Below are 19,093 nucleotides of genomic sequence, written 5' to 3' on the forward strand. Positions count from 1 at the left end.
GATTAGGATTGTTTAAATGACTTTTCACAACCTGTTTATAGCTTGCTATTCCAGTTGCTGTAGTAAATCAATTTGGATTATACTTCAACAAATATTTGGAATCTTGAAACTGAAACACTTTTTATATGTCAGGTACTGTACTTTATCTTTTAAAACGTAACCTTTACACCAGTTTTGTGAGGTAAAAATTATCTGTAATATACATAACATGAAATGGCTTGAAAATCTTGTCCAAGATTATGCAGCTACAAAATTTGGACCCATGATACAGCTCACAGCCATCGTGCACCCCACCTCTTCCCACAGAAGTTGAGATTGAATTTTTAGGCCTTAGCACCATTGGATACATTACTCCTGAGTTGCTTAGGCACTGCTGAGTAAATCTCACTAGCTTGATCCAGCTAGTTGGGGAAATAGTTAAAAAGGAAACTTGAGTATTTGAGCAATAGGTTTGAACCCTTCCTTAAAGCCACTCAGGCCCACCCATCCCTGGGTTTCTGCAAAGTCTTGTTTATTTGCCAGGCCAGTGTGATGTCTGCAGTTTATAACACACTGTGAGAAATTCCGAAATACCCTAATTAATGCGGCTGATTATGCATATCTCTACTTGGTTTTTCCCCTTTGTCACCATGAATGAGTCAAACAATGAGTAAATGGAAATTGTATGTGGTGTATGGCTAGACATCACCGCAGTGGCCAGATAACATTTGGTCTCTTGTCAGTCTGAAACTTCAGCAAAGAGCACCTGACTTATCTGAATAGATAATTTTCCATGTAGATGAGGTTTGTCCCTTCACTTGCCTGTATATTTTAACCATTTTTACATGGTAGTCTTGTATATCAGGGTTCCATGGCTCTTGTTATTAAATGAAGGGTATAGAAAAGAATTACTCTTTCCTGGGTAACCCAGAAAGGGTTTTTTTCTCTTTCCCCACACTGCCCTGCCTGGTTCTGTGATGGCCCTGTGTTCTTACCAGTTTTATCAGGTATTTATCACCCATCTCCTCTCTGTTTTGAATCCTCTTCTTTCTACTTGACTGTCTACTACAATACAGAAAAGGAAGACAACACAATGGTGTAACTTGTTTCCAAGTATATGGAAACAGAAGTTTAAATCTCCCTTGAGAGCCTGCACATCTGGCTTCTCAGGCTTAATATCTGTTAATTCTCCATTTGCATCTGGGAGCCCCAGAGCTTTGGCCTTCACAAGGATAGAGAGGTATTACTGTATGTGTATCCTTTGTCTCTGAGTCAAAAAAGACAGTTGGTCTGTGTTCACCTGTCAGCAGGTTGCTTTTCTGTGATTGCAAAGAGGCTAGGAGACAGCACATTTTTTGCTTGGTCATGATATGAAAATAAAAGTGGGACCTTATTATTTTAAGCTCAATAATTTGGCTCTACTTGATTTTATTTCTGTTGTTTTGTTGTCTGGATTAGTCCATCTATTCTTTACCAGAAGTTTGAACTGCGATTTATTCCTGAATCAGCTCTAGAAATTTTTCAGGGTATTAAAAATGTTTTGCTCTTATCCCTTTGGAATTTTTTTTTTCCTTTTTTTTTTATCTGTGCTGGTTCTTCATTGCTGCTCAGGCTTTTCTCTAGTTGTGGACAGCAGGGGCTACTTTCTAGTTGCAGTGTGCAGGCTTCTCATGGTAGCTTTCCTTGTTGCGCAGAGCACAGGCTCTCGGGCACGCAGGCTTCAACAGTTTTGGCACATGAGCTCAGTAGTTGCGGCTTCCAGGCCATAGAGCACAGGGTCAATAGCTGTGGTGCACGGGCTTAGTTGCCACTAGGCATGTGGGATCTTCCCAGACCAGGGATCAAACCCGTGTTTCCTGCTTTGGCAGGTGGATTCTTTACCACTGAGCTACCAGGGAAGCCCCTGCAATTTTGTTTTAGTTAATGTTTCTAGAAACTCCACTTTCCCCCTCTAAGCTTGGGAGGGGTTCCAGGGCAGTAGAATTTTATCTACTGTCATTTCCCTCCTTTTCCTTGAAAAGTGTTAAGTCGCTTGACCGTGTCCAACTCTTCGTGACCCTGTGGATTGTAACCCGCCAGACTCCTCTGTCCATGAAATTCTCCACGCAGGAATACTGGAGTGGTAGCCATCCCTTCTCCAGGGATCTTCCTGACCCAGGCATTGAATGCAGATCTCCTGGATTGCAGGCAGATTCTTTACCATCTGAACCACCAGGACCCAAAGGAATGGACTGAGACTTTATTTCCACTTAGTTTCTGCTGTTGCTATCAATAGAAACATTTAAGGAAAAGAGGAAAAAAAGTTCATATACATTTGTGTCTGATGAATCAGCTAAGAAGGCACTTAATAAGCTTTTTTAATGTATGTCTCTCAAGACTAAGACCCTCTGTACAAAAACTACCCCCCTCAAGCCAATTTTCCAGTAACAAATGTCATATTGCTACATTCCTGCCATATTTAAATGCTTTTAGATAAACAAGCCACTAAGTTATTTCATCAAGAATGGGTTTGTTTACTTTTATACATTTCCTGGAGTGGAGCTGATGCCTGTGCAGTCTCTGATTTATGATTCACTGAGCATATTTAAAAGCAGAGACATTACTTTGCCAACAAAAGTCCGTCTAGTCAAGGCTATGGTTTTTCCAGTGGTCATGTATGGATGTGAGAGTTGGACGGTGAAGAAAGCTGAGCACCGCAGAATTGATGCTTTTGAGCTGTGGTGTTGGAGAAGACTCTTGAGAGTCCCTTGGACTGCAAGGAGATCCAATCAATCCATCCTAAAAGAGATCAATCCTGGGTGTTCATTGGAAGGTCTGATGTTGAAGCTGAAGCTCCAATACTTTGGGCACCTCATGCGAAGGGTTGACTCATTGGAAAAGACCCTAATGCTGGGTAGGATTGGGGGCGGGAGGAGAAGGGGATGACAGAGGATGAGATGGTTGGATGGCATCACCGACTTGATGAACATGGGTCTGGGTAGACTCCGGGAGTTGGTGATGGACAGAGAGGCCTGGCGTGCTGCAATTCATGGGGTCGCAAAGAGTCGGACACGACTGAGCGACTGAACTGAACTGAACTGAACTGAGAAGAGTGGGTTTTAGCCTCTAAAAGGAGGCATTTCTGAGCCACTCTTCTGGATGTTTTAGATGTTTATTACAGGTCCAGCCCATTCTTGCTCCATGAAAACGTAGATTTAGTTGGGGACAATACTACTGGGGATAGTTGAAAGGGTTAAAACTCTGCTTTTCCTTAACTGCTGGAGAATAATTTTTAAATATTTTTCTTCATTTCTTTTGAAATTGGTTTGGGGGAGGGGACAGTTTTTAATCCTCTGTACCATGAGTTACAAAGTAAGGGCCCAATCTGGCCACCACCTGTTTTTGTAAACATGGAACTTAGCTCCAGTCCATCTCTTAGAGTTGACAGTTCTGTGATGCAGCAGGATCTGGTGCTCGTTCGTGTTCAGTACTGTCCTTTGTTTACTTACTTTCCCCTTGCTTTCCGCTTCCTTCAGCAGAATCACATGCCATGGCCCCCAGGTAGTTTCATGCGAGTCTTGCTGTCAGCTTGTTTCCTGGAGGCTGTAAACTGAGTTGGTTTCCCAGTTGTCCAGAGAGGGGATGCAGCCCTCCTGGGTGGAGGCAGATGCATGTGAAACCCCTGCAAGTTGTGGTGGTGAGAACATGTCATGGGATCATTCTGATCACAGCTGCTTCTGCTGCGGCCACAAATTCCTTCTAACATTCATGAAAGATTCTTGGAGGCCAGTGGACTAGGACTCTCTATAATGGGCTCTTCATCTAAAACCAAACATAAAAGGTATAGTAAACAAGTGTAGCCCCGAAGCTCAAACTGCCCTCTACCACAGAAGCACACTCAAATCAACTGAATAAAATCAACAGAAATCACGAAGCTATTGAGTCACATCTCCTATCATGGTTTCTCTTGGCTTTGCAAAGCAGCAAACTATTAAAGGAAATATTGTCCTAATTGTTTTTGTTGTTCATGGAATTTAATTTTTCGCTCTATCCTGGTAAAACTTAACATGCTTTAAAAATGCTTTCAACTGAAATAAATTTTACTTTTTTTCATATAGCCATGGTCTGAAAAAGTTCTTTTCTTGTCGTGGAATTGCAATTGCGGTTGAATATTTTTGGAAGCTCGGCAACAGAAACATCACTGTGTTTGTTCCACAGTGGAGAACAAGGCGTGATCCTAATGTCACAGGTGAGACAAACTGATTTTTCCAGGGTACTAATAATTAGGTGTTTAATCAGTTGGCTCTTAATTACAACACACACTACTTAGAATAGTGCCATGTACCATAGGCAGCATCTTTAAAGCTTTAAAAACAAAACTAAATTTGTTGCACCCAGTTAAAAAAAAAAAAAATCAGTTGAAGAGAGTGTTGTAGCATAAGACATGCTTGGGGGAGGGATGGAAAGTTTAAGAGATATTTGTATAGAAAGTTATGTTAGTCTTCATTATATATCAGAGAAATTTTCTTTGACTTTCTAAAAAGTCGATTAAATATGTCTTTCTACTAGGCTGGGTTTCTTCCTCTTTAAATAGTATTTTTGAAAATGGTCATTTGATAAATTTGGAACCCTCACATAGGATGTCCTTTTAACAGTTTGTTTAATAGCTTTTAATATAAGTCATTTATGTTCACTGTGTGGTACTGCATGGCTGACCTGCAGGCCACACACGAAAGATTTGAACTTATTATGGATCCTTAAATATCCAGAGAAACTTAAGGTTTTTCTTTTCTTGGGTCTTAATAGAAAGATTGGTGAAAGGGCTGTGCCAAGCAGCTTGATGCATCAGACTACCTGGAAATAAAAGGTAGACTGGGAGGAGGAAGGGTGAGGACAGAACCCACCCAGCACATTCAGCAGGAAGTAATAAAACTTAGTCGATGTTGAGGTAGAAATGGTAAAAGCACATTTCCCAGGTATCCCAACTTCCCTCCCTCAGGGGAAGCGTATTTGTCCTAGCAGAGGGTACTTGAGAATGAGGCAGATCTACTCACTTCAGTCGTTTTTGCAGTAGGATCTCTGAAAGAGTCTTGTAAATCTTATGTGCTGTGCATTTCTAGAGCCATAAAGCACTGTGTTTGGACATGTCAGCCTAAGTCAGTGGTGAGTACCATTGTAGGGACTGCAGGAGTGGGAATCTCAGACCCTGAGCCTATAGCTGCTATTTTGCCTATTACTCGTTTGTAGTTTTGGCCCTCTTTTATTCTCTCATGACCCACTCCCATGAAAATCAGTAAATATTTGTGCCAATAACAGAGAAGAGATTAGATAGGATAGCAATCAGAGGGAGATTTGACAGACTCTTGGAAGAGGGACCAAGCAGACCTTTCTTGGGACCAGGACACAACAGTGTCTGCCTCTCTGGCATCCCTCTTCCTGTTCCAAACCCCGCCCTCTCTTGGGGACTCTGGCCCTCACTGTCTTTGTCCTCTATTGCTTGTAAGGTAGCTGAGAAAAAGTTCTTAATAGTAAGATCCTTTATGTAGAGGTTTATGGTTTATTCTTCTTAAGAAGCAAATAAGTTGAACATTTTTAAGTTTAAAGAATAGCTAGAGTCAATTTTTACATTACATTTGTTTTGGAATATGTCATACTTCCTTGATTTTTTTCCCCCTTCCCAGTAAGTTCATAAAATGCAGTCTTTGTGAGTCAATAAAAAAAAGTTACCCATAACTCTCCAAGTGAAACATTTGGGGGTGCTTTCATTTATTCAAACATCTGGGAAGATAGCCTTTTTCTGAATGTGTATTCAACTTATTCCATAAACAGAACAGCACTTCTTAACCCAGCTCCAGGAGCTTGGAATATTATCTTTAACTCCTGCACGGATGGTCTTTGGAGAAAGAATTGCTTCTCATGATGACAGGTATGAAAGGCTGTTTTCCTTTCTAAAGTGGGTGTGGGGTGGTGAGGAGCCAGCCACCTGCTCCACCAGACAGTTCATCAGGCACCTGAATCCACATCTTAAAAGGACATGCTTGACCCGAGTTTGAGACTTTCAGAATTCGTAGTCTTTAAGGTTATACTAATACATTCAGGGACATTACCAAAGAAGCTATTGAGTTAAAAAACTTTTTTAATAAAACATGGCTGAGAATCTATAAGTAAAAGCCCATATTGAGTTGTAGTCTTTTTAAATACTTCCTAGAAGTAATGTTTGTCTTGTCTTAGTGTGGCAGCCTCAAGAGTGCTTTTCATACTTTCTCTGTCTCCTCCTGGTTATATCTGGCTGGTGACTTAGTCTGTCATTGTGATGCCTGAGCCCTCAGTATTTCTTCCATATAATAGAAGATGGTCTCAGCTGACCCTCGTGTTAAAGGAATAAGCTGCATTTCTTAGGCTGGTACATTGCTCAGAGAGCAGGTGCTGAGATAAGTGTCTAGAACTGAAGTGGTGGCCTCCTGTTCTTTCCTGCCCTCACCCTCTTTCACTCTGACCTCTAGCACTTAAAGCACCCTGCTGGTTTTGCCTCATTGTTCTACCACAGTGCTCCCTCACGTTGAAGACAGTGCTTAGCTTGTAACCCAAGGTAGTGAATGATGGTCAGATGGGTGAGAGATGAAAAGAGGAGCTTGGCAGGGGAAGAGAACTTGGAGTGATAGCAGACATTCAGCAAAAGGTCCAAAGGGCCTTCTCACTGACAGCCCCTTGCCCTTCCCCAGGCTGGTATGAGAGACCAGATCTGGGGAGAATCTGAGATGGCGTGAAAGAAGAGGGCAGGAGGACACACCTGGGGGTAGGGGCATAGGTGAGAAAGTATTGGGAGATTGGGATGGAGGGACTACCCTTGCTCCAGAGACACTGGCTAGGGACCCTGGAGTGCTCCCATGAAAAGGCAGGTTGGACTGCCAGGCTCATGAAGAGCCTTCAGATGCTTTTAACGCAGCAGCTTCCTTCTCACACCTCCAGAATTTGAATGCATACACAAGTATGTAAACTTTCACTTAATTTATATGGCTCTCTGGGTTTTTAGCAGATGTGAATATGTGTCCTGATTCACAGTACACGCCTAGAAGCTTTACTACCTATTTTCATTAATACTTGTGGGCAAACATTACTTACTGTTCACGCCAATTAGAAATAATTCAAGATACTCCTGCTAAATCATGTTTACTTATCAAGGTTTCCTAAGACTTCTGAAACTAATGAGGCTTGTTTTTTGATCTCCTTTTAAGTACCCCCTACTGATAATAAAAGCAGTTGTTTTGCACCTTTAATTCCAGTGATTTCCCTTATTTTATTGTTTCATTATCTTTGTCTGCATTGCCTCAGACATATGTCATCCTGACTAGAGGATGAAACTCATATTATCCTCACAAATCTCTCATTAAGAGAGTTTGAACATGAATAATCTCGAACAATGAAATAGAGTTCTCTGTAATGTTTACTTGTTACACTTTTTGATCACCATGTATCTTCTCATAATTTGCATTTGAGTGGATCTATAACTTGGACTAAACCTAATGGCAGTTCTGGACAGCTCTTCTTAAGTCAGAGCAGAAAATGTGAATTTAGGCTAAAAAAAAAAATTGCAAGGCTGACTGTGGCAAGGATAATCTGAGAACCAAAGTACTGTAGCTTAGCAACTGAAAACCGAATAGTGATTTCACAGGCATCAATTCTGATTCATTCCTTCTCTAGTTCTCATGCATTATCATATTACCACTCTTTATTGATAATACAACTTGTCTAGAAAAATGTATAAATTACAGTTAAGATTATTTTTTAAAAAGCTAGACTTGATGAAAACCAGACCTTTATTTATAATCATTCTAGTAATTTCAGATGTTCAATATTTCAAGTTTATGTTCAGTTGACAGGGGCTTAACTTTTCTGAATCCCAGGCTTGGTTAAATTCTTTGATTTTCCTGTGACGAGGATCCTTTTGTCTTTTTATAGAAAAGCTACTCTGAGCCACGGATGCCTGCTTGCCTGTTTTAACCACTCTTATATTACCATAGGTTTCTACTACACTTAGCGGACAAAACTGGTGGCATAATTGTAACAAATGATAACTTCAGAGAATTTGTGACTGAGTCAGTCTCCTGGAGAGAAATAATTACAAAAAGGTAATACTTTTTTCTTTGTCTTTGGTCAGAGATGTTTTTTGTTGTTTACTGTTTGTTGTTTGTCCACCTTGGAAGCAGTTTAGGAGACCAAAGGTATCATAAGACCGTGCTTCCAATCCACGGGGTAGCTGGCCCCTCTCAGTAAGCGGGAGGACTGAGCACTGAGCACCACCACCAGCAGGTGATGTGTGAACATGCTCTGGTGCCCACGGGTGTCTTCTGTAGACCAGTTTCCCCTGGCAAGAGGCCTATCTTTGTGGCCCAGTTAACTCTCTGTTAACTGTGTGATGAAGCAGAAATGACCACCTAGCTTGACCTTGGCCTGATGCTGAGGGACAATTGAGCGAGTCATTGGGCCTCCCCCAGACTTTACTCAACAGTGAAATATGAAGGCTAGGTTTGATAACAACTGTGATTTCAGCAAGAGGATAGTACCAAAATCAGCATGCTGACTGGGTTTTCACTTTTGGGAAAGGAAAGAATATTTCTACTTTTTAATATCTGATACTTTTCTTGAGCATTTTACCATCAAAGTTTAGTCATCTGTATTGAAAGCACATTGTATATCCAAAATAACAAGGTAAGTTTTCTGTTTGTGATGACACCCTGAGTGTATTCAGCTGCATTAAGATCAGTGAACACAGGCTTCCAGGACTTTCTGTAAACAAGCGTCATCTGACAAGTACTTACCAAAAAGCAGTAGTCTTATGGTAGTGCCAGGGATGAGTCATAAATGCCGGAAATCTAAAAAACATACCTTGAGGTTGTGTATATCTGGTATGACTGGTATATAACTAGTGTAACTACATACTTACCTGTCTAGGGGGTTTCATGGTTGCCTCTTGTCTGATATTTATATGTTTTTTGAATCATTAGATGGTTTTAGAAAATGATACCCAGGAGAAAGTTAATTACTATATGCATTTGACCCATATGCTGTTAAGAAACTGTTGTTGATAGCTGAAGTGAGAATTGGTCTTTGACCTTCTGGGCACAGTTAACAAGCCATTAATCTTTTAGCACATGTTTCTGTTGGATTTGTGCCCTGAGCTCATTGTCAGTATTTATTGGACACTCATCTGTGTGTGCATAGAAGGTGTAAGTATAGTGAAGACTCACTCACACAGCAACCCATTGCCTTCAGAAGTCATAAAGCAAGGCAGAAACCAAGACCCAGGCAGCAAACCAGGCATTTGGAATTTTTAAAACATTTTTCAAGACTTGATAAATCATGTTCAACTGACCTTCAGTATTTCTTCATATACTAATTCCCTTTTTTAAAAGAACATCAGTAGGTTTGCTTATGAGCTCATTTATTCAAAAATTAAACCTTTGTTGAGCACCCATTGTATCCTAAGCTGACAGTCTTTCCATCTTGTTTTTCAAAGTTATATTGAACATAATGTTCAATATAACGTTAGGAAAAGAAGCTGCTTCCCAAGCCCAGATAAAAATCTGAAAGTCTTGATAAGAAATATGAGAGCCAGTAGGTAAACGTTTCTTACTCTTTTGTATTTGTATCCAAAAGAGAAATTGGTTTCACTGGGGTGTGTTTGGTTTTTTTGCTTTAGAGGTTAAGTGAAAGTCGCTCAGTCATGTCCAGCTCTTTGTGACCTCATGGACTATACAGTACATGGAATTCTCCAGGCCAGACTACTGGAGTGGGTAGCCTTTCCCTTCTCCAGGGGATCTTCCCAACCCAGGGATCGAACCCAGGTCTCCCACGTTGCAGGCAGATGCTTCACCAGCTGAGCCACAAGGGAAGCCCAAGTATAGTGAGTAGGTAGCCTATCCCTTCTCCAGCGGATCTTCCTGACCCAGGAATTGAACTGGGGTCTCTTGCATTGCAGGTGGATTTGGTTAAACAGTCTTTTAATTTACTTTTTTCTCCAGCACTGTAATTATTCTCCCTGTTGTAGATTGCTCCAGTATACCTTTGTGGGGGACATATTTATGGTTCCTGATGACCCTCTGGGAAGAAGTGGACCTCGATTAGAAGAATTTCTTCGGAAGGAAGTCTTCCTTAGGTATCTATTTCCTTTTCCAGATTGTCTTGTGTTTACAAATTTGTTTCAGTTCTTTGTGCTTCAGTGCAGGTGAACTCTCTCCCTGAACGTTATAAATGGTATTTTATTTTAAAAAATAGCCTTAGATTTAGTGCTGGTGAAATATAGGTGGAATGTCTCCCAGAGACCAAATCTTCATTTGTGGTCCATTTGGTTTTAATCCCAGAAGAGAGCATGGGGAGCCAGATTTTCTGTAGGCCAAAGAAGACAGAGCAGATTTTGCTAGTGATCACTTGCTAGTGAATGTTAATTAAGTTCTTCGTGTGTGTGAGTATCTTTTTAAGTTCATTTTGCCAAGTCATTTACTTTGAATATTTTATGCTTACATGAATTTATTTACTATTCAGGAATCACTACCTGGGAAACTGTTACTAGATATCTGTCTCACTGAATAGAGAAGCAAGTATTCTATATTTGTCTGAAATTAATTTGATAGTTTAGTCTGAAATTAGTTTGATAGTTTTCTTTGTTGTAGATGGGGGTTTTTTGTTTGTGTTTAAAGATGTGTTTCCATTTTCAGAATTCTCAAGTATGGACATTGTTAGTCCTATGTGCCCAAGTGGCAGTTGGTATCGTAAAGGCCAGTGATAGGCCTTTTCTCTTTTTAAAAAGTGAAATAAGCTACATTTTTGTTATTTCTCAACTGAAAGGGGTATAAGCTAAAAGGAATGAGAGACAGCTCCCCCAGCGTTTCAAGACAGTGAGACTTTAGAGCTGATCCTCTCCGTTCATGACAGGGCCTTTGGGGGATTCTGGGTTTGGATTGGAAAGGGCAGGTGGCTCACATAGAACTGTCTTCAGCACACGAGACCAGCATGATTTCCACTCCCAGGTCTTGTGACGCATTTCTCTTTTGAGCCAAAGTCTTAACTTGGAAATTCTCTGCTAGGCATTAAGACCTGAGGCCTGTGTGCAAGTATCAAGGTCCATGGGTCAAACTTAATGGAAGGAGAGTTCTGTCTCCTTCTCCAGCCTCAGCAGCCTGGCAGCAGGGTCAGTCCTGCCTGCTCACGTAAGAGCCATTGAATACAAAGTTAGTCATTGCACCCCCCCACCCCCCCAACGGAGGGACTGAGCTTTTGAAGTTGGGAAAAGTGTTCAGTCAGCCCCATTTTTCTACTGCAAGCAGAATCAAGTTGGGGGGCTTTTTAATGGTAGAGATGCCCTAGACACACTCATGTGCATTCATGTTGTGGATACCAACATCTCACTCAGAATTGAGGGGCTGGGGAGGCAGCCTCTCTGCCCAAAGATTCCCATCAGCCTGGCCCCACAGAGAATCTGAATCTGCAAGAGCGTGTGGCCCTGTTTCCAGATCTTTTGAAAGCTTCCTGGTGCACCCTGGTTCAGAGTCAAGCAGCTGGATGGGGTCAGTCCTCACAGCAGCAGGCCAGGAGGTGGAGTGGCTCATGAAGAGCCAGCATTCCATGTCACAGCTGGGCTGGAGTTGGTGTCAGCGGCATCCCCACGGGTCTGTCTGTGGGTGGTTGCCCTCCCTGCCATGGCTACAATCTTCTATTGCCTTCAGAGGCCAGGGAGCAGCTTCTTGAGCTTTGGAGTCAGCGGCAGATATTTTTAGACAGATTTCTTGTTTGTCTCATAACCTAGCTCACCAGGACTTGCTTCCATCCACAGAGATATGCAGCCCCTACTCAACGCCCTGCCAAATGTGGGCATGTTTGACCCCAGCTTCAGAGTCCCTGGCGCCCAGGCAGCCAGCACCAGCCACCAGCCTCCGACCCGGATTCAGGGCACCCCACCCAGCCACTGGCTTCCTCAGCAACCCCGCTTCCCACTTTTCCCCAACCTTCCAAACATCCAGCAGAATCTGCCTATGCCAGCACAGAGATCTCCTGCAGAAACCAACGAGCTGAGGGAAGCCCTTCTGAAGATCTTCCCTGACTCAGAGCAAAAACTGAAAATCGACCAGATCTTGGCGGCTCACCCATACATGAAAGACCTAAATGCGCTCTCTGCCATGGTGTTGGACTGAAGGCTGTTGGGAGCTGGGGCTCCAGGCTGAAGACACACACACTCAAGCTAGTATCTGCATGTGGCAGCCGGAAGTAACATAATGTGAAGAAACCAATTTCCCAGTGGAAATGCTGTTGTAGTGTATAGGAGAAAAAAAAACACAGATGTTTTGTGTATAAAAAAAATCTGGGTTTTCAAAACCAGCTTTTTTATATATATACATTATGCTGCTATTATGGATTTAACATTTTCTGTAAAAGGAAAGTCTACATTTTCTGCCTGTTCAGAACTGTTTAATAGCAGTTACTCTTGAGTGCACTTACATTTTTATGTTTTTTAAACTATTTTCCTTAATGCTGAAAATATTGACAAATGGATATGATTAGCCTTTCTAAATAAATAAAAAAAAAAAGAGTTGCTTTCTTAGGGAAAGCAAGACCTCTTAAAGTATATTTTCTTGAGATGACTATGTCACGTCCACTGACATGAAGTGTGCTCACCCTCGCAGCCTCCTCTACCCTCACCCCTGGAATTAGAGTCCGTAGGAGTTAATTTTGCTCCTCTGGGGTCTTTCATTGGAGCCATTTGTGAGAGTGGACAAGTGGTGCCACTAGATGGCACCTTGTGCCTAGCCATTGTTAATGACCAGGGCAGAGGTAGATGCACAGAATATCCGGCTGGAAGAAACTTGAGAGCCCACGTAGTCCAGCCCTTCCTCCCTTCCCACCCTGCAGAAGAGGGAACTGAGGCTCCGAGTGCCCTCTGTCTGGACGAGCCCAAGTCCACAGCTGTGAACTGGATCCCTTGTCCATGGCTGGGACACTCACCACTCAGTCCCCGACTGACTTAGAAGTCACATCTTAGCTTCTGAAGATACTAGTGGGATGTGAGGAAGTTTAGTGAAGAGCGTCATTATTATAGTAGTTTGGTGTCCACAACCTTGGGAGACGCCCCATGTGAAGTTTGTGCAGCTTTGCCAAAAGACTGGTTTTCTATTCTCAAGAATGACCCAAGCCAATAAATAGCATTAGTAGCTTCTGTGGGGGCCCAGAGCCCCATATTTATTTTTCCTGTGTTAGTCTCTGTAGTGTTCTCCTAAGCTGCCCTTCCTATGGGTCTTTCTCAGAATTGATATCTTAGTATTGTGTTTTCAGTGTTACCTAAATTCTGTGTCAGTGAAAGTTCTTTTTCTGGATAATTAACTGTTAACATCTTTCTTGTTCTCTGGACCTTCAAAGGGCTTTGTATTTTATACTTGTTCTTTCCCCAGGCTGCTCACGATCAGTTTCACATCTGCCTTGTAGATCACATCTCTTGTGGCCCCAAGAAACAATTCCAGAGGACTCAGTGCAGATTTGTTCTTCATGGTGAAGGGACTTAGTTGGCCATGAGCAGACCTGGGTGGCTCCCCATAGTGCTCCCTCCAGGCATGATCCTGCATCCCTCTGGGGGTGAGTCCAGAGTCCTCAGGTGGCCAAATTTGGACTTCAGTCATGTTTTCTCTAGGATGCCTTTAAGATGCATCCTGGTGTGGAGCTGGTTGTCAGCTGGGGGTAGGATACCCAAGTCATCCAGCTGTGCACGTGGAGGCCAGAAGGCAACTTCAGTCACAGCCCCTGTGCCTCAGCTTCACAACTGGTGGTTTTGAAAAACAACAGCAGAGGTGTGAGGGCTGGGTCCCTCTCACAGTGACTTTACCTTCCAGATCAAGTGGCCTTGCCAATCCAGCACTGCTCCTGTTCAGAGAAGGACCCAAGGGGTATGCCTTGATTGCCAGGACCTAGCCACTGGTCTTTCTGGAAGCAGGGCTGAGGTTCCACTGATGGTAGGTAGAGCTGGCTAGGCCTAGAGGTCAGGAGTTTTCTAGGCTCTAGAAGTGACCTGACCTTTGAATTAGATAAGCCTCTGTGATCTTAGTATTGTCTCTGAGAGCTCTACCAGCCCCTTTCCTCTTTCTTGGGTGCAGGAAGGAAGAGTGCAGAAGATAAGTGGGAGGAGTTTCAGAAAAGCATTACTTACTTACCTTGGTAAATTATAACATGAAACAGAATTCACAATTCTTTCTGAAATCTATCAAGTGTAGTTAAATTTAATATTTTAAAGCTCAATTCTCAAACCATTATTTTAAGAAGTCATTACTTGTTCTCAGACTCCTCTTAATACTAGGCTCAATGTTGATACTACCGGTCTGCCTCCCGCGGTAAATTTTCTAAACCACCTTGGGGACTGTCTGTAGCAGTGTTTCCTGTAACTCCTCCAGGTGGTTCTGCATCCTGTATTCCATGGCATTCCTGTGAAGCAGGTGGCAGGGCAGAGGGCGCCACCCTCATTCAGTAGACTCAGAAGTTGTCCAGAGTTAAAGAATAAGTAGGCAGTGATGCTGAATGATCCCCGGGCCTGGATTCTTCCCCACGCCCCAGACTGCCACCTGGGAGAAGAAAGACTGGTTTGGTCTTTCTGTCAGGTAGCCAGTGTTTGAGACCCTATAGGCCAGCGGCTAGAAAAACAGTAAGAAGGCCTCTCAGCCATCCTGGGTGAAGGGTCAGCATTATTCTGACAGGCTTAGCAGGGTGTGACTGTCACCAGGGACTCTGTTGACCTGTTGTAGTTTTTGGTACCAGTGAGAGGAGGGATAATCTTGCTTTATTGCTTAGGCTTATTGAGGCATTTGTGGAATATGGCCCCCACATAGAAACCATGATGCTCTGAACCCCCACTCCCACTGAGTCTCATGCCCTTCCCCCCACCATGGGAAATGGCACTGGGCCCCCTGGAGTTGGGCCTTGGCACCACTCCCACCTCAGGCCCAGCCTGCCTCCCACACACCTCTGAGACGCAGCCTTCCTTAAGGAATCTCTCCCCACCTCTACGTCCCCACCTGTCCTCCCTTCCATCCTGTGTCCCTCAGCCCATCTCCTCTCATCTCCCAGCTGAGCTGTAGTTTGTTTGGTTAGTTACTCTGATTCACTTCATTTCTTCGTTATCTATCTCTCTCATTATTCCCCACATATTTCAAATCCTGAGATTAAAACAACCTGATTTCCCTAAGGATCTCTGTTCATTGCTACTTTCCTTCCCCTTCCCACTTTTCACTTCTGTGTCTGCAAACTTGTCCACTACCCCATCACGTGGGATTAATTGAGGGAAGTCATTGGAGACCATTCAGTTTCCAAATTCTGAAGCCTTTTCCCAATCCTGAATTTCCATGTCCACATTCAGTAACTATAGCATGACATTGTTGAGCCTTACTTTCCCTATTTTCTGAGATTTCCCTCACTCCTAAACAGTCTTCATTCCTTTTCCTTGTTTCACCTAAAGGCCAGTTCAACAGAAAGACCATCTCAACAGGTGGTTTCCAAACTTCGGACCAGCTGTGGGATGCATGATGGGGAGGGCAGTTCTTAGTAAAAATGCAGATGACTGGACACTACCCCCAGAGAGGTTTATTCAGTAGCTCTGGCGTAAAGCCTGGAAATCTGCCATTTCAGCAAGCTCCCTGGATGGTTCCCACACAGGTGGTCCATGGGCTACATTTTGAAAAGCTCTCACCCTTAGAGATCAGCACACTTCCTTGACTCGAACCGCCCCCTCTTTGCTGGAGTGACTCCCAGCTCTGACCCTGCCCCTTATGAGTGCATATTTAGCTCTACCTAGAAGCCCTGAGACATCCCCAGACCCACTGCCCCCGAGACCCTCGGCCTGCATCTGTTCTTATCTTTTGCCACCCACCCTGCCACAAGGTCCCATCATCCACTGTTGTCCCTTTTTGGCCATTCCCCCCTGCCCCGCATCTTGTGCTCATGGCCTCCCTGTGGGCATCAGCCTCTGACCTGTCAGCCCACCTCACAGCTTTCCCCCTCTAACTACCCCCCTGAGACTGCACAGCTGCTAGATTTAATTTCTGAAGATAACGCTTCTGCACACCCCTCTTCTTGTTCAGTGACCAGTGGCTCTCTTGACCAGAGTATCAAGTTTAGACCTTTCTGAGCTTAGTATCCTTGGCTGTCTACCTCCCAGTCATACATGATGGCCCACTCTGTATAGCCCATCTGCCCACTCACTGCAGCCGCACAATTTCCTGAGTTACCTGTGGGCTCCCACTCCAAGTGAATCTCTTCTCTGCTAAAAATGCCCTTTCTCCCAGATGGCTTCCCCCTCAAAGGCCCAGCCCTGTGTCCTCTCTACCCTTGCCTAAAGCTTCTGACCAGAAGCAGCCTCATGGTGTTCTGTGACCCCACAGCACTTGTGTCTTGCTTTCGGCACTTGCCACTCTGGTTGGTGTCACTGCGGCTGATCGTGTACTCTGTCTTACCTCTTTTTCTAGACTGTGAGCTCCTCGTGGGCAGGGCTTTCTGTGTTCACACTCTGTATTTCCCACAGCACCTAGCACAGTGCCTTGCACTTAATAGGTGCTCAATAAAGTCTGCTCAATTGAACTGGAGGATGGTGCCTTCTTGACAGCGGCATCTAGCAGCCAGCAAGGCCTTCAAGGATCAGATTCTCAGCAGTTGCTCACTGGAACCCACTACTCTCCATTTTTCCTTCTTGTCAAGTCTCTTACCACCAGGTCCGGGAGTGGTCACCTGCCCCCGGCTGAGCCAAGCAGTGTGCTCTGACTTGCTGCCCACAGGGCGGCCAGTCTAGGCCAGTCAGAGAACGCCTTGTGATTGCCCCTCTGGTGGTGGGGGCTAAGACGTGTCATGCTCAGACCTGATGGAGGCTGTTTTCTGCCCTGGGTGGGAGGGGGAGTGGAGAGAAGCGGAAGCATGACAGTGTGATTCCTATTGTCATGGAAACCTGACGACACTCACACTCTTTCCCAGATGCCTGTTATCCTGACACGCTTCACTTTTTCTTTACGTTGGGTTTACATCCCTTGAAATCAAAGACTCTTAAGTGAAATACATATCACTGTCGTTACACTTGGCAGATTAAATAAGGGAGGCTCATCAGACACGACTGAGCGACTTCACTTTCACTTCTCACTTTCATGCATTGGAGAAGGAAATGGCAACCCACTCCAGTGTTCTTGCCTGGAGAATCCCAGGGACGGGGGAGCCTGTTGGGCTGACGTCTGTGGGGTCGCACAGAGTCGGACACGACTGACGCAACTTAGCAGCAGCAGCAGCATCACATCTTTAGGGAGATCCCAAAGACCAGTGCTTCCCAAGTGGCTCAGTGGTAAAGAATCTGCCTGCCAAGCAGGAGACCCGGGTTTGATCCTGGGTTGGGAAGATACCCTGGAGTAGGAAATGGCCACCCACTCCAGTATTCTTGCCTGGAAAATTTCATGGACATAGGAGCCTGGTGGGAAACCATCCATGGGGGTCACAAAGAGTCAGACACAACTGAGCGACTAACCACACACACACAAAGACCAGTGCGTCAGTGCTGCGGGAGTGTCCCCCTAGTCAGTTTTTAAGGAACCTCAGGAGACTCCACCCCCACCTTCACACAGGCTGGTTCCTCCCTGGCGCATCCATCCTCCTGAGGTTTTGTCTTACAGATGCCTTCATGTGAATTTCCTTGCTCTGTTCCCTAGCTGGACAGAGGCCTGGCCAGCTTCTTGTGAGTTAGACCTTCCATATTCTGCCATGTCCTCACTGGTAAGACAGCCATGATGGGGTCAGCCCCGCTAGTCCAGGGCTGTCATGAGGAAGAAACGGGCCTAGAGCAGTGCCTGACAGAACCCGCTCGGTGATGGTCATGAGCGACTCTGCCCCTCAGCCCAGTGGACACTTAACGAAACTGTTCACACCCTGTAGGTCATCCCAGAGGCGGAGACTTTGTCTTCTGGATGCTGGATGTTCTCCTCTGTCACTGCCAACTCACCCTGAGTGTGGTCCAGACCCTCCTCAGGGCTGCAGAGAGGTCCTGCTGTCCCCCAGGCAGGACGTCACTCCTCTGACACGCTCCGTGCCCTTGAAAGCACATCAGGGTCATGGCAGGGAGGGACCCAGGGGGACGCCAGCAGAGCCACACTGCTTGGCCACAGAGTGAGGGAACACTGATCCCCTGGCTGACACAGCTCCCTCCAGGCTGGGTCTTGACTCATCCGCTCCTCCCACCGCTCCTTTGAAGTCTCCATCTTGGAGGCTCGTGTGTGTGTCTCAAAGCACGTGTGTGTGTGTGACTGCCTCCCTCCATCCAGTGAACAGAATGGAGGACTTGTGACCTGGTCAAGATGGTCAGCCCACTGGCCAGAGGGAGGCTGTGGAAGGAAGCTGCCTCCCACGTTCCTGAGGCGTGGGGCCCGTGTCCAGCCCAGTTCCCGTGGGAGGTGCTGGGAGCACATTGTTGTTTCATGTTTTGTGTTGACCAGCACTGTAGAAGTGCCGTCCGGAGTACACCTCTCTGTGCGTCATACCCTCCTTTCTTTTCCTTTACGGGGATGCAGAGCAGTAGAATGACCTTTGATGGTTTTTGAAACTGAAAGCAGCCTTTTTTACAGCTCGGGTTCCAGTCTCGTGTCATATGTGGTTCCAGGGCTGGTGACAGTCATCGGGGAAACGGAGCCTGAGCAGGCAGGGGTTTGCCCAGAAACTGGTCATCAGTGTGCAGAGTAAGCACTGGAGTTGCAGCCCCCTGCCACCTCCTCCCACAAGACTCCAAGCCGCAGACGATGGCCTTTGGGGCTTTCCTTCCCACTCCCTGCACAAGTCCCCAGGGAGCCCTACTTGGCCTCACAGCCTGAAACCCAGTCTGGGGTCAGGCCTGGGCAGGCCCTGCCCTCTCCCCTCCCGGCTCCCAGAGAGACGAGGAGGGGGCCTCCCCTGAAAAGAATGTGCTTGTCTGCCCGCCTGTCTGGCTCTGGGATCAGTCTAGGGTTTCAGCCACCAAAAAAGGCTGCAGGAAGGAGAGAGCCTCCTGCAGCTGGCCCAGAGAAGCTTCAGACACTGGCTCACATGATCTCCCAGACTAGAGGGTCCCTTGACGGCAACAGCAGGTCCCACCCACCCGCCCCTT

The 19,093-nt window shown here is 45.1% G+C and overlaps 1 protein-coding gene across 2 annotated transcripts in view; it reads left to right on the plus strand.

The window, feature by feature from the left end:
- Positions 1–16,563, plus strand: part of N4BP1 (NEDD4 binding protein 1) — a 57,806-nt gene extending 41,243 nt beyond the window's left edge. For both annotated transcript variants that reach the window (XM_081507938.1, XM_081507939.1), the window contains exons 3-7: positions 4,077–4,207; positions 5,788–5,884; positions 7,980–8,087; positions 10,007–10,114; positions 11,789–16,563. In XM_081507938.1, coding sequence (XP_081364064.1) covers positions 4,077–4,207; positions 5,788–5,884; positions 7,980–8,087; positions 10,007–10,114; positions 11,789–12,146 — 802 coding nt within the window. In that variant the 3' untranslated portion in view covers positions 12,147–16,563. The remainder of the gene's footprint in view (positions 1–4,076; positions 4,208–5,787; positions 5,885–7,979; positions 8,088–10,006; positions 10,115–11,788) is intronic.
- The last annotated feature ends 2,530 nt before the right edge of the window (positions 16,564–19,093 follow it).

This window comes from Giraffa tippelskirchi, chromosome 7 (assembly GCF_054371585.1).
Source record: "Giraffa tippelskirchi isolate mGirTip1 chromosome 7, T2T-mGirTip1v1.2.pri, whole genome shotgun sequence".
Classification (NCBI taxonomy): domain Eukaryota; kingdom Metazoa; phylum Chordata; class Mammalia; order Artiodactyla; family Giraffidae; genus Giraffa; species Giraffa tippelskirchi.